Raw genomic sequence first — 25,370 nt, 5'->3', positions numbered from 1 at the left:
GTGCCTATATATATATTTCTTTACTACCCACAAGGGGCTAAACACAGAGGGGACAAACAAGGACAGACAAACGGATTAAGTCGATTACATCGATCCCAGTGCGTAACTGGTACTTAATTTATCAACCCCGAAAGGGTAAAAGGCAAAGTCGACCTCGGCGGAATTTGAACTCAGAACGTAACGGCAGACGAAATACAGCTACGCATTTCGCCCGGCGTGCTAGCGTTTCTGCCAGCTCGCCTATATATATGCCTGTATGTAACTGTATGTAAAGTTTGAAATAAATCATAATTTTTATCTTCAAAATTTAGGTTATGATCCTCTACAGTACCTACAAACATGCATCTAACTTTGCCCTGAATAGTATTAACTGTTGTTAATAGTCAGTCTTGCTGATAAGGATGAACCTTGTGTATTTATGACATCTTATGTTATACCTAAAGGACTTTCACAATGTGAGTCATGCTTTCAACCCGCTTCCCACACATTCTACAGAGGTACGTTGCACTTATGTGGTACATATCTCTTTTCACTAAGTTGGTATTCAATGCCTTGTCCTGAGCAGTGATGATCAGACTTTTGGTCCCCTTTTTAAGGTCTTTTTGTTGAGCTACATCCATGATACTTCCTCGTCTCTTAAGCTGTTAGTTTCATGATGGAATTTACCATTTAATTCCACATGGAGTAGTGTTTCTTCTCTTCATTAGCATTTTCAGCTCTATTACAGGTAAGTCCTTCTGCATAAGCAGCATACTGTAGCAGGTCTTGTTCGTGGTTTACCAAATATTCAGTCAAGTTTCTTCTTTCATTGTCAATGAATTTTTGTATGCTTAACAGGCCAAGTCCACCTTTATCTCTCTTCACGTACAGCCTGTGTATGTTCACCTTAGGTTGGAGGACACCATGCCTTGTCATCATCTTTTGGGTAGTGCAAACCACTATCTCCATTCATGTCATTTCAGAACATGTCAATCGCCACTCATGTCCATTTCAGAACATGTCAATCTCCACTCATGTCCATTTCAGAACATGTCAATCTCCACTCATGTCCATTTCAGAACATGTCAATCTCCGCTCATGTCCATTTCAGAGCATGTCAATCTCCGCTCATGTCCATTTCAGAACATGACAATCTTCACTCATGTCCATTTCAGAGAATCAAATATAAAGGCTGTCTCTATTGTCATTGGAGCATTGGGTTCAGTATCACCCAACCTGAAGAAACACCTGGAAACTTTAGAAATACCCTACAATCTGGGTGTATTGCACAAATAGGTATTACTTGGAACTGCATGCATATTGCGTAAAGTACTGTCTGTCTTAGGTCCTCGTTGTGACTTGCCAGACTGTAGAAAACCCCCAGTAGATACAATATCTTTAATCAACAACATCACAGTATTGGATACTGTGCAACAACATAACAACAACAATAATAATAATAACAATAATAGTTTCAAATTCTGGCACAAGGCCAACTAGTTCAGGGAAGGGGCCTAGTCTATAACATCAACTCCAGTACTCAACTGGTATTTGTTTTGTCTAAGAGTTAAAGGTAAAATTATCATCATTATAATACACACACACCCATATATACGTATATATATGTACCTGCACACACATACACATGTATACACAACATCTACATATACATACACACACACACAAACACACGTATATACATAGATCTACACTAACATATATATTTGCAATTTATAATGTTTAGTTACTAATCATTCTAAAGAAATTTAGGACACATTTTTGTAAGGAAGGTGTAAGAAATTCCTTCATTTAGGGGACCAGTTTGCCTATTATAGCACTGAAATTAGTGTTCACCAGGAGTCCAAGCCTGCCCAAAGCCTGATGTTAAGGATATAAGGAGCAGGGTATTTTTCTGGGACATATTTTGGGGGGAAATAAAGCAAGCCTTACATGACTGAAAATAAGTGCTCTTGGTAAGTTGTGCAACAATCACTAAACAACTCCTGACAAAAATAAAGATTATTTTATCTTTGAAGTGAACAGTGCATTGGGAAGACAACCTAGATTGGGCACTTCAAGCAAAGTGCTTGAAACAAGAAGAGATAAGGCAAACATGTGAGACATGAAAATGCTTCCTTTTTACTATAGGCACAAAGCATGAAATTTGGAGGTGGGGTTAGCTACCTATTTCTTTACTACCCACAAGTGGCTAAACACAGAGAGGACAAACAAGGACAGACAAACGGATTAAGTCGATTACACTGACCCCAGTGCGTAACTGGTACTTAATTTAATGACCCCGAAAAGATGAAAGGTAAAGTCGACCTCGGCAGAATTTGAACTGAGAACGTAGCGGCAGACGAAATACGGCTATGCATTTCGCCTGGCGTGCTAACGTTTCTGCCAGCTCGCCGCCTGATTACATCGACCCCAGTGCTACCTGATTACATCAACCCCAGTGCTACCTGATTACGTCGACCCCAGTGCTACCTGATTACATCGACCCCAGTGCTACCTGATTACGTCGACCCCAGTGCTACCTGGTTACATCGACCCCAGTGCTCAAATGGAATATATTTTATTGATCCTGACAGGATGAAAGGCAAAGTCAGCCTTGGCGGAAATTGAACTCAGAACATAAAGACAGACAAAATGCTGTGATGCATTTTGTTCACCATGCTAACAATATATATAAATAAGTAAAGTAGCTCGTTAGGAAAATCTCAATGAGATGAAAGTAGTAATCAAAACCAAGAAGTAATATTTATCGCCACATCAGTATGGCTGTTCAATGTTATTACCATTTTAACACCAGACAGACCTTCTGCCAGTGGGTTACTGGTACAATCTGCAACCTGTATATATATATATATATAATATATATATATATATATATATATATATATTGCAGTCAGGTGAGCAAAGCCCTACCATCCTCCAGCTGACAACAGGATCACGAGACTCAATGGGTCCAGGTTACTTGTGCCCATCTTCAGTCGGGAACACCCGACCACTAGTGTGTGTGCATATGTATATATATACATATAAAGACATATAGATGTTTATATAGACATATACAGAATGTATGTATATACATATATATGTGCATATAATGTGTATATATATGACATACATGTATAATATATATATATATATATATATAGTTAATCCAAACAAGAAAGCACAAAAAAACACGACAACGCGAGGACGTGGAACAAATATAGTATTATTGGACGCTCAGGAAAGAATTAAAGAAGGAGGGTTTAACGTTTCAAGCGGAGCTCTTCGTCAGAAACATAGGAGAAGGAAAGATCCAGAGAAGGGAAGACAGAGGAAAAAAAAAATCGCCAACGATACACACGAGGTCACATTTTGAAAAATATATATATATACATATATATATATATTTACATACATACATGTATGTATATATATATATGTATATATTTATAATAGCTAGTTTTTTGGGGGCTGCTATTTCTAAATTTTGGTATGTGGTGAAGCAAATTTTTTTTGCTGAACCATAATTACAATTATACTCATAATTATAAAAATTATTGTTTTAGTTTACTGATAATGGTCCATTAACAAGCTGAAACTACTTGGTAGAATTATCAATTATTAATTAATTCATTAATTTTACCCTTTATTATTATTAATAATACAAGTATATATGTGTGCGTATATATGATCCCACCCAAGCCAGCATGAAAGGCTTACATTAGATAATGACAATGTTATATATATATATAATATTATATATATTATATATATATATGTGTGTGTACGTGTGTATGTTATTATATATATATATATATATATATATATATATAAAATGTGTATGCATTTGTGTTGTGTTTTGTGTTATGTTGTATAAATATATATAAGTATGTGTAAATAGTGTGACGATGGGTTAACTGGCCGAAACTTCAGTGTCACAGTCAACATTTAATCTTGTTTTAGAATAATTCATTTTTTAATCTAAAATAAACTATCGAATAATCCATTAGATTAAAATAAAAGTTTTTTTTTTTTTATAACTGAACAGGAAAACAAACATTAACACACACTGACACACACGCACACACACACACATATATATACATACATACATACGCATACACACAGAAGGAGTGCCACTTATCTTCGACCTATTGTGAGATGCAAACAAAAAATAGGTTCTCTAAGTAAAACAGCTTAACAAGACTTAACAATTTCTTTTCAAAAGTATTTGTACACATTTTACAATATTATACTGCATTTTTTTTTCTCACTGAAAATGTACTGACCTCAATATGTGTCGTATGTGTGTGTGTGTGTATATATATATATATGTATGTATATTTATATGTATATAGGTATGTATGTATATATGTATGTTTATATGTATGTGTATATGTTATATGTATGTATATATATATACATATATATGTATATATATATGTATGTATATATATATGTATGTATATATGTATGTATATATATATATATATATATATACATACATACATACATACATTAATATATACATATATATATATATATGTATGTATATATATATGTATGTATATATGTATGTATATATATATATATATGTATATATATATATATATATATATATATATGTATATATATATATATATGTATATATATATTATGTATATATAATGTGTGTGTGGTATATATATATATATATCTATATAAGATATATATATGCATATATGGCTACAGGACATCGCAAAATGTAAACAACATGATATACAAAAACATGAAATCCAAAATACGAAGACAAACTGTTTTTTTTCTTCTTTGCGAACAACGAGAGAAACAAATGGAAGAAAAAACAAGTAACATAAAAAATGACCCCTCATCAGTTGTCGGCTGTTTATCTATTCAACATTTCAAGCAATGCACGACAATATGTGCCTTCGAGAAAACAGTTGCTTCCACAAACCAAAATAAAATTTTGGATTTTGCGGAGGGTCAAAGTTGGTAACAAAAACAGGGCAGTGAAACAAACAGTGAGGGCTGCTAAGCCAGACGGAGTAAGGTGGCGAACGGAGGAAGATTCTTTGATAGGAGAGGAGACAGATAAGAATACGTCTGGTCTGTGCAACAGACTGGAAGAAAAGAAAGATGAACACGTTTGGAAAAGAAAGGTGGATGATGGTCAGGTGTGAACAACAAGACAGTAAGGAGGAAGAGGGAGAGAGAGAGAGAGAGAGAGAGAGAGAAAACGGTGAAGGGGAGGAAAAAGAATTAGGAAAAGGATGAGAGGGAAAAAGCAAAAGGGGACAAGAGGAGAAAAAAAGAGAGAGAGAAATGTATAGAGGAGAGTCGCATCAAAATTATCTGAAAATGGATGTGTGGCGTTCAATCATATGATAATATAAATAAAATATATATATATATATATATATATATATAGACACATATATACATACATATATATACGTACTGATATATACATATGTATATATGTATAATATATATATATATATATATAGACACATATATACATACATATATATACGTACTGATATATACATATGTATATATGTATATATATATATATATATATATATATATATATATATATATATACGCATATATGGGTACAGGATGTCATAAAACACAAACAACATGAAATAAGAAAACATGAAATCCAAAACACCTTAAAATTTCAAACAAATCTCTTTTAATAAGCGGTAGGACTGCCTTTGGCAGTAATTACAGCTTCAATTTTATGAAGTATGGACTCATACAATGTTTGAATTGTTTCCAAGGAAACTTCTGTCCATTCTTCAGTTAAAACAGTTTCCAGTTCTTGTAGTGATGATGGTGGAGGATATCGACTCCTTGTTTTTCTAAAATGCACCATAAATATTCAATAATATTGCGATCTGGGGACTGTGGTGGCCAGATAAGATGTTCAACTTCACTAGAATGTTCCTCGTGCCATTCAGTAACAACTTTAGCTGTGTGAATTGGTGCATTATCATCCTGAAAGATTCTGTTTCCATCCGAAAGCAGTTACGTAAGCATAGGTTGAATTTGATCTGATAAAATACTTAGTCTTAACTATTAATTCTGTCATGAAAGGAGACCATTGGGATGGCGGATTTCCAAGATACAGCCCCCCCCCCCATCATCACAGATCCTCCTCCATGTTTCAGAGTTGGAAGAAGGCAGTTTGGGTCAAATGCTTCTTTTGGCTGTCTCCACATGTATACTCAGCCAGTGGTCAGAAAAAAAGTAAAGGGTGACTCATCCAAGAAAATAACATTCTTCCACTGCTCTAAAAACCACTCTAAATGTTTTGCAACATTTGTTTTTGAAAGTAGTGGTTTTCTGATTGCAGCCCACCTATGAAATCCGGCTTTGTGCAGCTCCTGACGAAGTTTTTGTGGAAACTGGGTTCTTGAGGTGGTCATTAAGCTCTGCAGTAATTTTTGGGAGCTGTACGTTTGTGATCTTTTCTAACAATTCGTGGAAGAGTCCAGCGGTCCCTATCTGAAAGTTTTGGTTGCCTTCCGGAGTTTTGTTTTGGCGAGGAGGCTTTTCCCTCTTTCTCAAAGGCTATCATTACTTTCAAGACAATACTTCTTGATACACCAAACATTTCGACTGTTTTTGTTACGCTAGCACCTGCCATATGAGCACCAACAATTTGACCTCTTTGAAAGTCCCATAGATCTGTCATTTTAATGAATTTTAACTACCTTTTTCTGATGATATCTGAAAAGAAATAGCAATTTTAGCAAAACATTTTAAGCAACACTAATAAAAAAAAAAAGTAAATAAGCTTTTGATGGTTTTATAAATATTTTGAAATTATGATGCTATGATGCTAAGTGTTTCCATTATTTTGTCCAACCCTTGTACTATTAAAGAAAGCAAAAAACAAAACAAAAATGATAGTGAGTATGTTGATGACAGGAATTTCTGTCAAAGAGGCATGGTTAAATGAAATTGTACATCATCTCCCTCTTTCTCTCACATACCCATTCTTTCTCTTACTGTCACCATCAACACTACTATTTTTAATAAAACATCATCAACTCTAAATTTCTTTGTATCTCTTTCTCACCCTCTTTTTTCTTTTTTTCTCTTTCTCTCTGTCTGTCTTCGCAACCACCCTCACTGTCTCTTGCCTACTATTACTCTCACCCCATCATCAGGAATAGTAGGGGTGTCACTGAATAGCAGGAGAGGTGCGGTCTAATTATGACACACTGACACACAGAAATTAGTTTTCGCATTTATTATATTAGTTGATATATATATATATATATATATATATATATATATATATATATATATATATATGGATATATAGGCATGTTGGTGGCACGTAAAAGCACCATCCGTTCGTGTCCGTTGCCAGCCTCGCCTGGCCCCCGTGCCGGTGACACGTAAAAGCACCATCCGTTCGTGGCCGTTTGCCAGCTCTGTCTGGCACCTGTGCGGGTGGCACGTAAAAAGCACCCACTACACTCACGGAGTGGTTGGCGTTAGGAAGGGCATCCAGCCGTAGAAACACTGCCAGATCTGACTGGGCCTGATGAAGCCTTCCAGCTTCACAGACCCCAGTTGAACCGTCCAACCCATGCTAGCATGGAGAACGGACGCTAAATGATGATGATGATGATGATGATGGATGGAAGCCATGTTGCATGTTTGTGAGAAGATTCTTTTCTTCTAGGAACGTGATCAGCCTTTTTCTGACAATATATTCCATTGTCTTGCTAACATGTAAGGTCAGAAAGATGGGCCCGTAGCCTTCAGCATCTACTCTACTCCCTCTTTTATGGACAGGGCATATTATACCCCCTTTTAGCATTTTGGGAAGTTTACAACATGCAGAGAAGCTCTGAAAGAGTATCTGCAGTGGCTTCGCAAGAGACTTTTCACATGTCTTTAGGAGAACAGCCGGGAGTCCATCTGGGACTGTTGCTGAGTTTGATCTCATCTCATCAATAGCCAATATTCTTTTCTGCACAAAGGCTGAAAATTTGGGGGACGGGTCCAGTCAATTAGATCAACTCCAGTATGCAACATTGCTGCTTTGGGAGGTGTTGGGACTGTGGTTGTTCGCACTTTTCTCATTTCTTTCCTTCAGCATTTTAACTGTGGCGTTGACGTTGCCCCTGCTTTCTGTGTCAGGTTTCTCACAGGCAGTGTCATCTTTTTTTTCACCACTTTTGAAAATGATGTCCAGCTTCTTCAGGTGTGGCTATATGAGCACATAAGATCGGATGAACTCATTCTTCTTCCACTCTATTTGTGCCACTGCTCTGGAGAAGCCATTGCTCTTCAGGGCAGCTGTAATCGAATTATTTGGAAAATTGCCTTCTGCAATTTCCCAGAGAAATACATATATTTAATAAATACAGTTCTATATTTAAGAGATGAGGAATTATGTACATTATTTACATTTGACAGATATTTGTCCTCATTTTGTTTGTTGTTAACAGAACGTTTCGGCTGATATACCCTCCAGCCTTCATCAGGTGTCTCTTACTGTTTCCTTTCGAGTGTTGAGCCTTATGGAGGCAATGACCAAGACCTTTGGTATTGTCATGCTTGAGAAGAAGACCCCTGAAGCCAAGCAAAATTGTAGATGTGGCAGATACTGGTGTCGTGCATCTGGGCATCCATGCTGGTGGCATGTAAAAGTACCCATTACACACTCAGAGTGGTTGGCATTAGGAAGGGTATCCATCTGTAGGAAACCATGTCCAATCACACTGGAATCTAGTGCAGCCTTCTAACATGCCAGCCCAGTCAAACTGTCCAACCCATGCCAGCACGGACAACAGACGTTAAATGATGATGATGAGAATCGTGGCCAATGCCAGCGCTGTCTCGACTGGCTTCCGTGCCGATAGCACGTAAAAAGCACCATCCGAATCGTGGCCGATGCCAGTGCCACCTCGACTGGCTTCTGTGCCGGTGGCACGTAAAATGCACCAATCCAACCGTGGCCGTTGCCAGCCTCGCCTGGCACCTGTGCAGGTGGCACATATAAAGCACCCACTACACTCACGGAGTGGTTGGCGTTAGGAAGGGCATCCAGCTGTAGAAACACTGCCAGATAAGACTGGAGCCTGGTGCAGCCTTCTGGCTTCCCAGATCCCCCGGTCAAACCATCCAACCCATGCCAGCACGGACAACAGACGTTAAATGATGATGATGATGATGATGCAAGCAATGATGAATATGATGTGTAGGTTACAGGTTCTGCTTTCACTAATTTACATCATCAGAATAATACAGAAGATAGAAAAATGATGAAAGGATGAGTGATGGGAAGATGTGAAGGAGAAGAGGAGTACAGGTGCAGACTTGTCGAGGGACCAAATTATGTTTATGCACATTATACTTGCAGTACATCAAGCTTGCCATTCTTGCATTGGTTTTTCTCAAATAATGAATTTTATAAGTTAACATAATCTCATGTCATCGCTTTCACAAGGCCCAACATTTTGAGATCAGTTTTCATCACTTTATCTTAAGTCTTCCTGGGTCTGCATCTTCCACAGTTTCCATCCACTATAAGCAATCAGCTCATTTTTATTCAGAGTCTTCATCCATACTCATTACATGCCCATATCAATGCAGTCTTCCCTCTTGCACACTAAATCCAATTCCTCTTATGCCCAGTTGCTCTCTCAACACATTTCTACTCAAGTCACTCACTCATGCATGCACACCAACACTATACTTCCAGTTGAGTATGCTCATTTCATTTCTTTCTGGTCTTTGCAGGTCCGCTACATTCACTAACATGTAGCACTGCAGTTCATACAAAGGCATCAAACAGTCTACATTTCACTCTGAGAGAGAAACCTTTTACTATCAACAGAAGTAACAACTCTATGAACTTTTTCCAGTCTAATCTTATTCTAGCACAATGCTTTCAAAACATCTTTCTCCCCTGCTGATTACAATATAGGGAACCCTCTTTTGTCAAAAATTAGGCTTAAAAAATATGGGAGTTTCTTATACATTGATAGTATTATAAACCCTTACAAAATCTTTTTTTTCCAAATTTTAAGTCCCCAAAATCAGGGGATTCCTTATACATGTTAAAATACAGTGGGTCTCCTAGATAACAGAAATTATTACCCTAAGGGGACCTTTAGGGCATTTAAGAATATCTATTTCCCATGTGTTCTTGGCGCTTATTGTTTCTGTGCATCTGCCACATACAATGTCTACATTCTCAGATAACCTTCCCATTGTGTGTCTTCAATTTGCACTGGGTACACCATACAGAATTCCTGCCTACACCTATTCTACATGCCGAATAAGGCCATTTCCCTGATAGAATTAGTGATGTCCTGCTTTTATCAGCTTACTAAAACTTTGGCCTTTGCCAAGTTAATTTCAAGGCTCTTTGATTCCAGGTTTTAATTAGAAAAAGTGCGGACTAAAACTACGCGCCTTCACTAGTTAGTTAAGGCGAGACAGTGTCACGTGACAACTTGCTAGGGCTGCCTGCTGGAGCCTATGCGGCAGGTATTTAAAGGGAGAAATTTGACAAGACAGTCAGTCACCGGCTGACACTCGCTGACGATACATCGAAGAGGCCAGGGAATAGAAGAAAGAAGACATGCACCCAACACCAGAGTTGAAGACACCTCTGAAAAGGGGGGGCCCTGCCATGTCAAAACGGTAGAGGAGTAGGAGCCGAAACCGGACGTGGTTCCTCCTGATGATGTCTTGAGCTAACAGGATTCTATAAAGGAGCTGTTGTGGTAGCAGACCACGAAACACGGTTGTAATTCCCCCTTCAATTTCTTCTCCAATTCTACTGCAGATTCAGCTACAAGAATGAGATCATCAGCAAATTAGAGTTCCCACAGGCATCTGGTCTCAGACAGGATATGGAAGAAGCAACAAACCAGTAAGTTATGCAGGTTTCAGGGAAGGGGTGGGTTAGGGAAAGAGTGGGAGGCGGAAGAGTCAAATTGGCAGAATTAGAAGGTATACAGGGTTGTACATGGGAAGGATATGAGAGTGGAAAGAGAAGACAATAATGGGACAGATGTGGGGCAAGGGCAGTGATGGGGGTCAACATCCATGGGTGTGGATGAGGACAACTTGGATTAGGATGGAAGGTATTTGCTGAGTGAAGAACCAGACTATGCATCAGAACTGGGTCTTGAGTCACAGTGATGACAGAAATAGGGAGTATAGGATGACATAAGTGAGAGGAGGGTGGGGATGGAGGCAATGGCGTCAGAGACATCATGGAAGATAGGAGAGGTGTCAAAGATGGAGGAAGTGAATTCATGAGTTGGTGAAGAGATGATGGTGTTGACTTGGTCATACGAGAGAATGTTAATGCTAATGTAGTTGTTGATAAAATGGCCATAGAGCTCTGGGATAGGGCCAGGGAACTATGACAAGAACTGGGCCTCAATGTAACAAGTAAACAATTTCAGATAGTTAGGGCTCATTCTGGTTCCCATAACTACCTGATATTTGTAGGTAAATCTCTCCTGCAAAAGATAAGCAATTGAGGGCAAGGATGAATTTAGAGAAGATGGAGATACTGGATTGGAGAGTAGTATAATGATTGGGGGGTTACACTGAAGGGGGAGAAAATTTGTCATTGTGAGGGATGATGATGTACAGGGAGTTAAAGAACAAGAGAAGAAGGAGCCGAAGAGGAGGAAGGCATGGATGTGGAAAGAAGGGAAGTCATCAGGGGTGAGGAAAGAGGTCAAGATATATGAAAACCAGTTTGGTAGGGCAATTACAGGTAGAGACAAGGGCACAGCTAGAATAGTTAAGTTTATGAATTTGAGGGGGTGGGATGTAGATGGTGGAGGTGTAAGGTGAGTGGACGAGAGGGTACCAGTGTTGGGTAGTAAAGAGGAGGAACAGATGATTCAAGTAGGCAGTGGAGTACACAAGTTGTTGGTAGGATCATAGGATAGGGAGTGATAGAAAACAGGGTCATGAAACTATTAGCTGCTGGGTTATGAAATTGTTGGAAGGCAGCGAGCTGGCAGAAACGTTAGCACGCCGGGCAAAATGTCTAGCGGCATTTCATCTGCGGTTACATTCGAAGTTCAAATTCCGCCGAGGTAGACTTTGCCTTTCACCCTTTCAGGGTCGATTAAATAAGTACCAGTTACGCACTGGGGTAGATATAATCGACTTAATCCGTTTGTCTGTCCTTGTTTGTCCCTTCTGTGTTTAGCCCCTTGTGGGTAGTAAAGAAATAGGTATTTCGTCTGCCGTTATGTTCTGAGTTCAAATTCCGCAGAGGTCGACTTTGCCTTTCATCCTTTCAGGGTCGATAAATTAAGTATCAGTTAGGCACTGGAGTCAATCTAATCGACTTAATCCCTTTGTCTGTCCTTGTTTGTCCCCTCTACGTTTAGCCCCTTGTGGGCAATAATAAGAAAACAGGGTTATGAAACTGTTAGAATAACTGTTTTTTTAGAAGACATCACATCACCCAACTATGATGGATCCACCTTGTCAGCCAGTCTGACAATGATATCTTGGCATCACAGATTGCAGAGAACTAAGAACTTGGCAGGTATGAGACATTTTGGCACAACCATTTTAGCATTGCTGATCAGACTCTGATCCACTTGACATTAAATGTTTTATTAATGTTTCTTTCATCTTCTCCATTTCAATTTATGTGAGTGAGTGTATTTCTTTTTATGAGGAGAGGGAAAGATTTATGAATTGTAATTTGTGAGTGTGTGTGTGTGTGAGAGTGTGTGTGTGTGTGTGGTGTGTGTGTTACAAGAATTTATGGAAAGGTATCCCATAGAAACTCAACAAATATGTTAAAAATGGAGAAGAGATGTTGAAATATAAAAAAGAATTTTAATACATACATAATACATACATCGAAAGCACCATCCGATCGTGGCTGATGCCAGACCGCCCCGACTGGCTCCTGTGCCGGTGACACATAAAAAGCACCATCCGAACGTGGCTGATGCCAGCCAGCGCCGCCCCGACTGGCTTCCGTGCCGGTGGCACATTAAAAGCTCCAACCGATCGTGGCCGATGCCGGACCCCCCTGGCACCTGTGCAGGTGGCACGTAAAAAGCACCCACTACACTCGCGGAGTGGTTGGCGTTAGGAAGGGCATCCAGCTGTAGAAACTCTGCCAGATCAGACTGGAGCCTGGTGCAGCCCCTGGCTTCCCAGACCCCGGTCGAACCGTCCAACCCGTGCTAGCGCAGAAAACGGACGTTAAACGATGATGATGATGATACAAAATTCTTTTATATATTTCAACATCTCTTCTTCATTCTTGTGTTTCTATGGGATACCACCTTTCCATAAATTCCCATAACACACCATATACTTGTAATAGTAATTTCATATTCGCAAAAATCTTACCCAGTAAGCTACCAGCAAAATATGAAGAATCTTTGTTAGAAACCACGTTTTGGGATCCTCCAAAAGGATGAAATAAGCACCACCTAATAGGGTTTTAGTGAAAGAAATCAACCCCAGGACTCATTCTTTGTAAGCCTAGGGCTTATTCTATTGGACTCTTTTGCTGAACCATTAAGTTACAGGGATAAAAACATACCAACATTGGTTATAAAGCGATGGAAGGGAGACGAACACACACATAGATAGATGAAATTTATAGAAAAACAAAAGACAAAGACATGTGTATCAACAAGCAAGTGTATCAGTTTGACACTTGGGAAAATGAAAAAGTCTTTTACATTTCAAGCCTACGCTCTTCAACAGAAAGGAATAAGAGAAAATAAACAGAGAGACAATGAAAAAAACTTGTGTACGCATATGTACATGTGTGCATGTATGTGCGTGCTGTGCACACATATATATATTTCTATGATTAGCTCTATTTTGTTATGCGCATTTGGTAGACAATATAAGCATAGCAGTGGTTGTGTGGTAAGTAGCTTGCTTATCAACCACATGGTTCCGGGTTCAGTCCCACTGCGTGGCACCTTGGGCAAGTGTCTTCCACTATAGCCTCGGGCCGATCAAAGCCTTGTGAGTGGATTTGGTAGACAGAAACTGAAAGAAGCCCATCATGTGTGTGTATATATATATATGTATGTGTGTCTGTGTTTGTCCCCCCTCCCAACATCGCATGACAACCGCTGCTGTTGTTTACTTCTCTGTAATATAGCGGTTCGGCAAAGAAACTGATAGAATAAGTACTAGGCTTACAAAGAATAAGTACTAGGCTTACAAAGAATAAGTCCTGGGGTCGATTTGCTCGACTAAAGGCGGTGCTCCAGCATGGCCACAGTCAAATGACTGACAAGTAAAAGAGTATGAGCTCTGAATAGAACGAATACGCACGTGTATCACTCCGCTATATACATATATAAACATGCTAAGTAAACAAACACGGTCAAATCATATTAACGCCTCCAATGACTTGTTTTATTGTCTCGACTCAAAACAAACAAGATATAATAATCTATATATATAAAACTGTAGTTGTGTGAGTGTCTGTCCCCTTCGATTTAGATTCCTAACTCCTCCCACATTTTGCGGTGCAGTTTAACCAAATTCGGGTATCTTATAGTCGTGATTAATATCGAGCCCGTCTGGGTATTAGCGCGCGTCTACGATGAGTCTACGATTTTAAAAATAATTTAACATCATTTTTTATTCCATTTTAATGCATAATTTTTCGTGTGTCGATGGCGGCGGAGTTGGCGTCCATGGTCACAGCTGCACCTGTTTGCTTCTCCCCCTTCCCTCCCTCGTGAAGCTGTGGGGAAGGGAGTGTAAGGAAATCAACGTCGTAATGCGTTGTCAAGGAGACCAGCGTTCTTTTAGAACAACGACTTCATGGCTTGAAGACGCCAAAACAGAAATGGCTAAGAAAGCCCGAATTGGCATCTATAAGGGAAGTAACTCTCTAAAAATGCTTATATAGTTATTTCCCTTACAAACCCGAGCAACGCCGGGCGATACTGCTAGTAATATATATATATATATATATATGCATATATCATAGCAGCTCTGTCACCGTTTTTTTACGAAGCTGAAACTGAAAGCCCAAGGCAATTTCGATTTTTCTCCACGGATGCAACAGTTAAGGCCGCCACAAAATAAACTGTTTGGGGATCCTAGTAAATTTTTCCAATCACTTGAAATATGTCAAATTTTTTGCTAGATTATTTTAAAAAATTGAAGCTTTGAATGCCAATGACTAAAATCGCATTCATATTTTCTAGAAATTAATATAAAGAAGTAACATCAGCGTAAAAAAAAAAAAATTTTATTCTTTAAATGCTGAAAAAAAAAAATCTGGTGAACATTTTTGGTTAACGAAACCTTTTTGGTAAACGTTCAAGATGTGAACATTAACCAAATGGTTAATGTTTCGGGTCAAGATGTAAACATTGACCAAACCTTTTTTTTCCCTGCTTCAAGTGGTTTCAAAGAAATTTAACAAGTTTCTAGTTTTTGTCAGGCAGTAAGAAACCAATTACGCTGACAACAGGGAGCCACTCCTTCTTACAGAGAAAGGCCGAAAAGCTTGCCTGGAAAGGAGCTTAAATTTCATCCACAACTCCTAGTCTTCAGTCATAGCAGAAGAAAAGGCAAAGGGAGAGTGAAAAAAAATCCTTTTAATGTCCTGAAGTCTCAACACTACGGCTCCTTCTATGTACAACGAACGAGCGACAGAGATCGGTGACAATGGTTGACTGTGGGACGTCCAAAGTAGCACAGACTTGTTTATTTATTCTAACGATAAACGTGAATTACGGCTTAATTTCAAATAAATTGGAGAATGTATAAAAAAAACATCATGGTTCACATGAATTACCGAAGCGAAAAATTTAATAGTGTTTGCTATAAGGGATAAAATAAAAATACTTTCATTTTAAAAAGCACGTGTGCTACGAGGGTAGAAAAAGAAACATTTGGATAATTTTAAAGTATTTAATTAGAAACAGTAATTAAAACAAAAGAAAAAAACAAGTTTGAAGATGTATATTGATGTTGAAGAGTCGAGTCAACAGAAATGAACTTCCTGTTTTCAACTACAGCAAGTAACACCTTTGTAACAAAAAAAAAGACTTTTTTTCGTTTCGGTATTTCATAACAATCCTCTTTTTACATTGTCCCCATTTCCTCGAAAACACACCGCAGTTCCACACATTTACACACATAAATAAATGTCTTCATAAATAACGAAAGAGATGGTGACATCTTAAGCAACATTGCTTATATTGTGAGTCGGTGCAACGCCTCTATAGCTGCAACGAGTATATATATATATATATATATATATATATATATATACGATGTGATATGTGGGTGTGTAATTTGTTCGTGGTCTCTTTCTCTCTCAATGATTGTACATCTTTTCACTCCAGCTGTGGATCTCCAGAGAGGAGTTTCCTTAAACTTTGCAAATAAAATGGATGTGTGTGTGTGTAAAATTTATCAAATATATATATGTATATACGAAGTTTTAAAGTGTATAGTTAACTAGAAATTGTGCTGACATGTGCCGTTCAACAGGAAACCTTATTGAATTTTTCCAATCACTTGAAATATGTCAAATTTTTTGCTAGATTATTTTTAAAAATTGAAGCTTTGAATGCCTATGACTAAAAATATATATATATATATATACACGCCGTTAATTCTTCTTATTTACGTTATGCACGTATGCATATGCATAGCATACGAACACATTACACCAAACACACGTTTATATATGGTAGAAGGACTCGATCTACAAAAATAAATGCACATATAACTAACAAACACACCCTAAATACATAAAGAAAATTTGACATGTATGAATATATGTATATATATAAACAATGACGAACATTAAGTGTTGGTAATACTTTAATGCAAGCAAAAATATACAAAATATATTTCACTACACATACATACATTTGCTTTTTCTTCTTATTTTAACTGTTTAACGTTTGGATAGATTAAGTGACAAGATCGATAAAGATTATAAATATAACCATGTAAAATTTAAAACACTTTTTAAGAATATTTTTCAGCAATAACCCTTCCTCTAAAGTTATGCCGCAGAGATATTTCAACATATTTCGATCGATGTCCCTTATTTGCTTATGACTGTCTCTTGAATAAACCGAATGTCACATTCATACATATATATATATATATTATATATATATATATATACATGTATACACACACACATACAATCTTTTCTACTCTAGGCACAAGGCTCGACATTTTGGGGGAGGGGGCCAGTCGACGAGATCGACTCCAGTACGCAACTGGTACTTAATTTAGCGACCCCGAAAGTATGAAAGGCAAAGTCGACCTGGGCGGAATTTGAACTCAGAACGTAAAGGCAGACGAAATAAGACACACACAAATAATAATAATAATAATAATAATAATAATAATAATAATAATAATAATCGTCAGAGGCTACAAAGTGACTTAAAGAGAGTTTCACATAGATATGTACATTACACACACACATACACAAATACTTTGCCAGATAGATGCATACGTGCGTGTGAAGCATCTACATTCATTAGTAAATTACTTTAAAGTTAATTATAAGATATTAAGAGGAATGAACAATTAAAATAAATACATTTGATGAGGTGTGGATGCGAGCAGATAACACTCGACACAAAACGATGCAAAGGCCTTTAAAAAATCGAACGAAAGTTCAAATGGAATCAACTGGTATGAAAGCGAAGGGGTTAATTTTTCTGCGGTTGTGGGGTATGTGATGTTTCGGTAAGTAATTATTATTATTAATCGAATCAGTTTTGAAATGTAAAAATCATTTTGTATCTTCTTGTTTTGGATGTTTTTAGCTGAGGCCGATGTAATCAAACCGACCTATGATCAAAGACGTTCCGTTGTAACCATCTTTTTTGTAATCATTATTTTAATTTCTCTTTCGGTCACTGCATTGCAGTAGATCAGCCAATAAGTTTCATTTTCTAAAGATATAGGATGCTTTCTGAAAATGGTTTGACTGCTATTTCTAGCAGGTCGAGTGGCCATATAGAGGTACGTTGTTGTCGAGTGGCTGCAAGAACTCACAGTTTGTATGTAGCTAGGACATCTTTAAGAAATAATCTCTGGTATTGTCTATTTGATTTTATAGTTCGTATATGATAGTTTTAGATTTTAGGTCTGCTTGGAGAAGATTACATGTTCTTTCAGTCTAAAAAAGGGATGAAACTTTTCATTTCGTTTTCGTTGATATCGAAACTTATTACGCAGTTTGATTATAATTATACAAGATTTTACGCATCTGCCGAGTGTTTGTATTCGTAAAAGTGACATTTTAAAAATACCTATTTATATAAAATAACGTGTTGATAGTAATTAAGAAAGTAAACAAAACTCTTAGATGGTATAAAAATGTAATTAAGTGAGAAATTAAGAAACTTACCGGGATGATTTATCAACTGTATATATATATATCTATATGAGTAGTAGAATATGTATAAGACATAAAATACCAGCTCCAGAAGATAGATTCTGAGTAAAGAAGAATTATGTGAATGACGAGAACTTCGATTAAAGTGAAACTGTTTCACGTATTTTTCCAAGAAATTATGACGTGAACTCTAGCTTGTTTTTCATTGGTTGAAATAGTTCGTCATGTGACTGTCATTGACAATCCGGTATGGACTTTCGAACAACAACTACAACAGAAGTCATGGTAATACAGTGAAAACAGAGAGAAAAATTCTGTTTTTAGTCTCATTACTTCATCCAGGCGATCCGGGTTCGATTTCCGTCATGGGATCTTGTAATTTTTAAAACGGCGAGCTGGCAGAAGCGTTAGAACGCCGGGCAAAATGCTTAGCAGTGTTGCGTTCGTCCTTACGTCCTGAGTTCAAATTCCGCCGAGGTCGACTTGGCCTTTCATCTTTCCAGGGCTGATGATATAAGTACCAGTCAAGTAATGGAGTAATCGACTTACCCCTCCCCATAAAATTTCAGGCTTTGTGCCTATATTAGAAAGGATTATTAATACTTTTATTTAATTGTAATTTCTAATATAGATACACGATCAGATTTTGTGGGAAAGTTTAGTCGACTGGTATTTTATTTTATCGACACCACCGGAAGGATGAAAGGCAAGACTGATTTCGGTAGGATTCGAACTCGCAGCGTAGTAAGCAAGAAATAACAGCCAGAAATCTCCTTTAACCTATTAACAGCGGGATTAAATTTCATTGTTAGTTCAGTAATGTTAAATATCTAGCAAAAAGTAGAACTGGTATAGCTATATTCTGCAAGTAACGTTGCCTCAGTAAGTATGACATATCTCAACAGAAAAATAGTTTCAAATATGATATTCCTCAACAAAAGGTAGACTGGGACATAAAATTGCTTTCCGCATTTAAGGGTAATGAAATTTTGAGGGGTCATATCCAATTTCTGTTGCAAAATAGTTGAATTATGCCTTAACGTTTTCAAGTAGAGAAGCACATTCCATTATGTTATCCTCGATATTAAAACAAGATGAGATGGTCATGACAAGGTTACCTTTATTAATAACGTGGTTATTTGGTTGTTATTTCTAGTCAGTGTAAACTATCACAAAGTATTTCTTGATGCTTAAACGATTTTGTCTATCGATCGCCCTCTTTTAAGAACTGAAAGTGGTTTAGAAGTGTCAGAGCAGATGAAAAAAAAATGTATTGTGTGCGTGTGCGTGTTTTTTTTTGTTTTTGTAATATAAACAAGAATATATTTAACAAAAGAAAAAAGGAGGGCAAACATCACGGCCCTTTACGTTCTGGATTCAAAGTAGACTTAACTCTTCGTCCTACAATGATCGATAAAAAAAAAAGTAATCCGATACTAGAAATAATTTGGTCGATTAAATCCTTACCAAAGATGTACGGCCTCTTACATGTATGAGAAATCAATAATTGATAGGTAAGAGATAACAAGAAAGGTTTTCGCTTAACAGAATCAATGACCACAATGTCAAGTGGTAGTTTTCAAATGCGACCATTTGCGATCTCAGATCCAATCCTCGAATGCTGCTAGGTTTTGCCGGACAAAATTTACATTCAGAGTTCGAGTAACGCTGAAGTTGACTTTGTGTCTCATCCTTTCAGGATCGATGAAATAATCACCAGCTGGGCACTGGGGTCGATGTTATCGACAAGTAAACCTTCTCTGAAATGTCAGGCTTCGTGTCTACACACACACACCACATCGTTACGAGAATAATAAGCATTGACAGTGTTCTTTGTTGAATCCTTTATTCAAAAAAAAATGTATGGGTTAAAAGTACAATTTATTAACAAAACGCAACTAACCACTGATATTGTATGAGAGCCGTTAGATTTTATACTTTAACGAAAATTCGATAGAGAAATTTTAAATCGGCTTTGTACTTTCTAAAAGCTAAAAGACGTGGTTGAAGGTAAAGAATACGCCCACACGGAGTTTAGGGTTAAGGTTTTGGTTACGCCAAAAACGGGTGGTGTGCGTATTCTTTACCCTCGCCAAGATGTGTAGAAAGCAAAAAAAAAATATTTTACATTTTAAGAAAACGGGAAATATTTCTAAATTTTTTTTTTAATTTTAAATTAGAATAATTTGAAAAAAAAGGGACTGTTAACAGTTGTGAAGCTTACTTTAAGGATTCCAAAGTGATTGTTTAAAAACCCGGAAAACTGGAATATTTGGGCCTCTAAATATTGTAAATGTTCTTCATGTTATCTTTTACAACCTTCAGTATTATTAATCAACTAATTTCCCGCCAACACTAAAACTAATCTCGTCATGAAAAAATGTTAATATATTAACAGGTCCTAAAAGAGAGAGGAGTGAGACAGATGGGCGATATCCGTTACATGTCGGTCAAAACGGTATTCGCTTATTTGTGTTCTGATCTCGACGTCAGCTATCTATTTGTTATCTTTCTTTTATATATATATATATATATATATATTATATATATATATATATAAGCCGACCAAAGCCTTGTGAGTGGATTTGGTAGACGGAAACTGAAAGAAGCCCGTCGTGTATATATATATATATATATATATATATATATATATATATATATATATATATATATATATGTGTGTGTGTGTGTGTCTGTGTTTGTCCCCCTAGCATTGCTTGACAACCGATGCTGGTGTGTTTATGTCCCCGTTACTTAGCGGTTCGGCAAAAGAGACCGATAGAATAAGTACTGGGCTTACAAAAGAATAAGTCCCGGGGTCGATTTGCTCGATTAAAAAGGCGGTGCTCCAGCATGGCCGCAGTCAAATGACTGAAACAAGTAAAAGATATATATATATATATATATATATATATATATATATATACTAGCAGTATCGCCCGGCGTTGCGCGGGTTTGTTTCGACCCTTTAAAATTGGAATTTTTGAAAAGTAAAAATTATGCAATATGTAGCTTGTTATTCTCTTTAAGTGGACATTTTTCTGGTTGAAATACACCAAAAAATGGCGACGCACCAGTCAAAAAATCGTAAAGAATAGGGATTTTCATAGAAAAAAAAAAGCACGTTTTTGATGTAAATAATTTTTGGTGTTAACATGGTCCGATTTGAATTAATTTTTTCTTCTACGAAAGGAAGAGCAAGCCTTCTTCTATCATACTCTCAATTTTTGGTCAAACTTACGCCGCAGGGTCTCGGAGGAGATAGTGTTAGTTGAAGGCTACCAAACTTGCCACACACAGACAGACAACTTCAGCTTTATATATATGTGTGTGTATTCCTTCCAGAATTTGTTTCTATTACCTTTTACTCTTTTTTTCAATCGTTGGACTGCGGCCACACTAGAGCACCATACTTAAAGGTTAGTCTATCAAATCTACCCGAGTACTTTTTTTTTTTTAATCTGGCACTTATTCTATCGGGTCTTTTTGCCGAACTACTAAGTTGCGGGAACGTAAACAAGCCAACACCATTTGTCAAGCGGTGGAGAGAGACAAGCACCACACATATACATGTGCGTGTGTGTTTGATATGTGTCACACACGAAACTCTCGGGCCTTGATTCACTCTGTTGCTTCTACTAAATATTAATGACACGTAATTCCTATTTTAAAACAATAGGGTATAATTTGAAGGAGATTTAGCTATTATTTCTAGCATATCTAAATCACTTACGTATATGTCGAGATAAAGAGTAATTTAGCCCCCCCCCCCAGTTAACTATCAACGTGTAGACTTATGATCAATGTTCCATTCGTAACCATTCTGTCTCTTAATTTTTTCTCTCTTATTCCTTCATCAACAAGATGACATAGTTCTAAAACGCTGTCCTTCCATTTTTAAAACTGGTAAGATATGACTTGAAGGCAATCTTCGCTGTTATTTCTACCCCAGTGCTTGTGGCAAATTAGTTGATTAATGATCTTTTATTTTTTATTTTTATTTCGGCGATCTTTCGTCTCTAGTAGACCTTTCCGTCGATTTTCGTAAAAATTTTTTTTTTTTTTACATATGGGCTTGCGGGAACTTTTGAAGTAATGAGAGCGAAAGAGACTAAGAGAAAGCGATTGTATGACGAGGGAAGTTCTTTTGAAGTTACCGTGCATGGGAGCATTGATGTACATGTGTGTGTTTGATGGGGTGTGGGAGACAGAAAGTATGTTGTGTAAGTGAAGTGCTTCTGTTAGTGTGTGTGAAGAGACAGAGAGAGTCCATGCACGGTAACTTCAAAAGAATTTCCCTCGTCATACAATCGCTTTCTCTTAGTCTCTTTCGCTCTCATTACTTCAAAAGTTCCCGCAAGCCCATATGTAAAAAAAAAAAATTTTTTACGGAAATCGACGGAAAGGTCTACTAGAGACGAAAGATCGCCTTTATTTCTATTTCTTATCTTTTATTTTTTCAGATACAGGATGAAGCAGTTTTAGAACAAGCTTCGCTACTTATATAAACCGCACCCCAATTTTTCAGTCAAAATTCAATATAAAATGTACGACTAAATACGGAGAATTATTTTTCAACAGAAGACTTGAAGTTCTTGTAGATAACGTTATAAATGATATCGTGTAGAATATTAAGTTTAAAATAACAATAAACCCTTGGATGAAAAATAACCGAAAGTTGCCACTAGAACTCGAATCCACATTCTGTAAATTAAATAGACGTACTAATCAGTTTTCCCAAAGTAATACTAAGTTTTTCTCTGTCCTTTTAGAAGCTTTCTTTTCGCCAGCAAGAACTCTATATACATCACAAGAATTTAGAAATTTCGAAAGATATGAGGTAGGCGCAGGAGTGGCTGTGTGGTAAGTAGCTTGCTAACCAACCACATGGTTCCGGGTTCAGTCCCACTGCGTGGCATCTTGGGCAAGTGTCTTCTGCTATAGCCCCGGGCCGACCAATGCCTTGTGAGTGGATTTGGTAGACGGAAACTGAAAGAAGCCTGTCGTATATATGTATATATATGTAAGTGTGTTTGTGTGTCTGTGTTTGTCCCCCTAGCATTGCTTGACAACTGATGCTGGTGTGTTTACGTCCCCGTCACTTAGCGGTTCGGCAAAAGAGACCGATAAAATAAGTACTGGGCTTACAAAGAATAAGTCCCGGGGTCGATTTGCTCGACTGAAGGCGGTGCTACAGCATGGCCGCAGTCAAATGACTGAAACAAGTAAAAGAGTAAAAGAGATAATATTTTTAACGTTGGGACTCGAAGTAGAAAAAGCTATAAATAATTGTGTGTAGAATATTGGGTTAAAAGATAACACAAATGGAGAAAAGTCTAAGGCTTGTAATTAAGCCAATACAATACTTCGGATTATCTCAATCCACTTTAGAAATTTTTTTCTTACCTGCTAGAATAGTAAGATATTTATATATATACCATAATAAAGATGCTTATGAATTTGTTTGGGACATGTAACTTTTAGTAAAAGAAAGGAATTATTAAAGTCTATGCTGTCTAGAAAATTCTTGCAAATTCCAATTTTAATATTTAAAAAAAATCAAAATGTAGTTTTCAAATGTCTTTTATTATTGATGATTTCAACAGCCAAAAATCTAATTTTAATTCACTGCGAGATAGTGTTCCCTCTTTATCTTCTCTCTCTTTTTCCCTTTCTTTCTCTTACACTTAATGATGTTATTTTGTCCAGATATCAGTAAATACATCTCTCCAAATTATGAGTTTAATCAAGTGCCAGCCAAATTATGTTGATTCCAGTATCATCTCGTATTTGTTGGGTGTTTTTAAAGAAATAGAAAGCTGAAGAAGAAAAGAATGGTTTTAATTTACTGACGTCAATTGATTGTACCAAATATAAACTTCATTCACTTTCTTTCAACTAAAGTATTTTCTCCGCCGAATTTGTTACCTCTTACCTTTCTAACAAATGGATTTTTTTTTTAATGAAATTTTCTATAAATAGCTTTCAAATTGCAACTGTATCAAAATTTGTGGTGAAAAAAATTTTCGGGGTAGGGAAGAGGCATTTCGGGTAATTCACATGCCTCGAATTTGTTTCCCCATAACTTTCATGTTTAGATGAGATAGATTGCAATTATACTGAGAGAAAAAAATCATTTCGAAATTTTAGGGAGAAGTTTTAGTTTAAAAAAAAAAAAGAAACCTTATCAGAAGTGAATTTGTTGGTAAAGCCATTTAGTATGCCTTAGGCCTTAGAATATACCCACGTGAACCCTGCTATTTCTAGCTTAAGGAACCACGTAAAGAATGGCCGTGTTAATTTCTTTCTTTTAAACAAGCTCAAACGGTTGTTTAAAAGAGAGAAATTAGCATGGCTAAGTTAAGTCAACATAATATATAATTCTCTCATGAATTTTAACGGCGTCTTTAAGAGCTTGGTATTACTCTAAGTTTACTAATGGAATGAATGAAAGCTTTTAGACAAATAAAAGATATAAAGGAAAATTAGACTAGGAGTGGCTGTGTGGTAAGTTGCTTGCTTACGAGCCACATGGTTCCGGGTTCAGTCCCACTGCGTGGCACCTTGGGCAAGTGTCTTCTACTATAGCCTCGAGCTGACCAAAGCCTTGTGAGTGACTTCGTAGGTGGAAACTGAAAAAAGCCCATACATACATAATACTCAGACACACACACACACACACATATGCTTTCGGTGCGAATGTTTTTTTTTATACGGCGCCGCTTTTACAATCATGTAAATAATAATAATGGTATTTTTGTATAAGCTTAAATCTTATGGCGACCACCGTGCAATGACTAAGGAAAATAGTCTAATGAAGGGGCCTATAAGCCCTCGACTTAGCTATGAGCTGTAAACTTACTCTTGTCCTTTATTTTAAAAAAAGCCTGATTCTTGTATGTATCGGCTCTCCTAACCATTTAGACCCTCTGATGAAGCCTAGAGGCTCGCTCAACATCCAAACTCTATCTACCCATCCCTACAGAACACTGAA

General features: G+C 37.1%; 1 protein-coding gene across 4 annotated transcripts in view; it reads right to left on the bottom strand.

The window, feature by feature from the left end:
• LOC115220884 (signal transducer and activator of transcription 5B) overlaps positions 1-25,370 on the bottom strand; it is a 109,797-nt gene that overhangs the window by 61,655 nt on the left and 22,772 nt on the right. For 2 of the 4 annotated variants that reach the window (XM_036510286.1, XM_036510285.1), the window contains exon 3: positions 24,630-24,639. In XM_036510286.1, coding sequence (XP_036366179.1) covers positions 24,630-24,639 — 10 coding nt within the window. Of the gene's footprint in view, positions 1-16,285; positions 16,319-18,388; positions 18,555-24,629; positions 24,640-25,370 lie in introns of those variants that run through there. The other 2 variants (XM_029791077.2, XM_036510287.1) reach the window with 2 other exon arrangements.

The sequence above is a fragment of the Octopus sinensis genome, linkage group LG17 (assembly GCF_006345805.1).
Source record: "Octopus sinensis linkage group LG17, ASM634580v1, whole genome shotgun sequence".
Lineage (NCBI taxonomy): Eukaryota > Metazoa > Mollusca > Cephalopoda > Octopoda > Octopodidae > Octopus > Octopus sinensis.
This window is presented reverse-complemented; position numbering and strand designations above follow the sequence as displayed.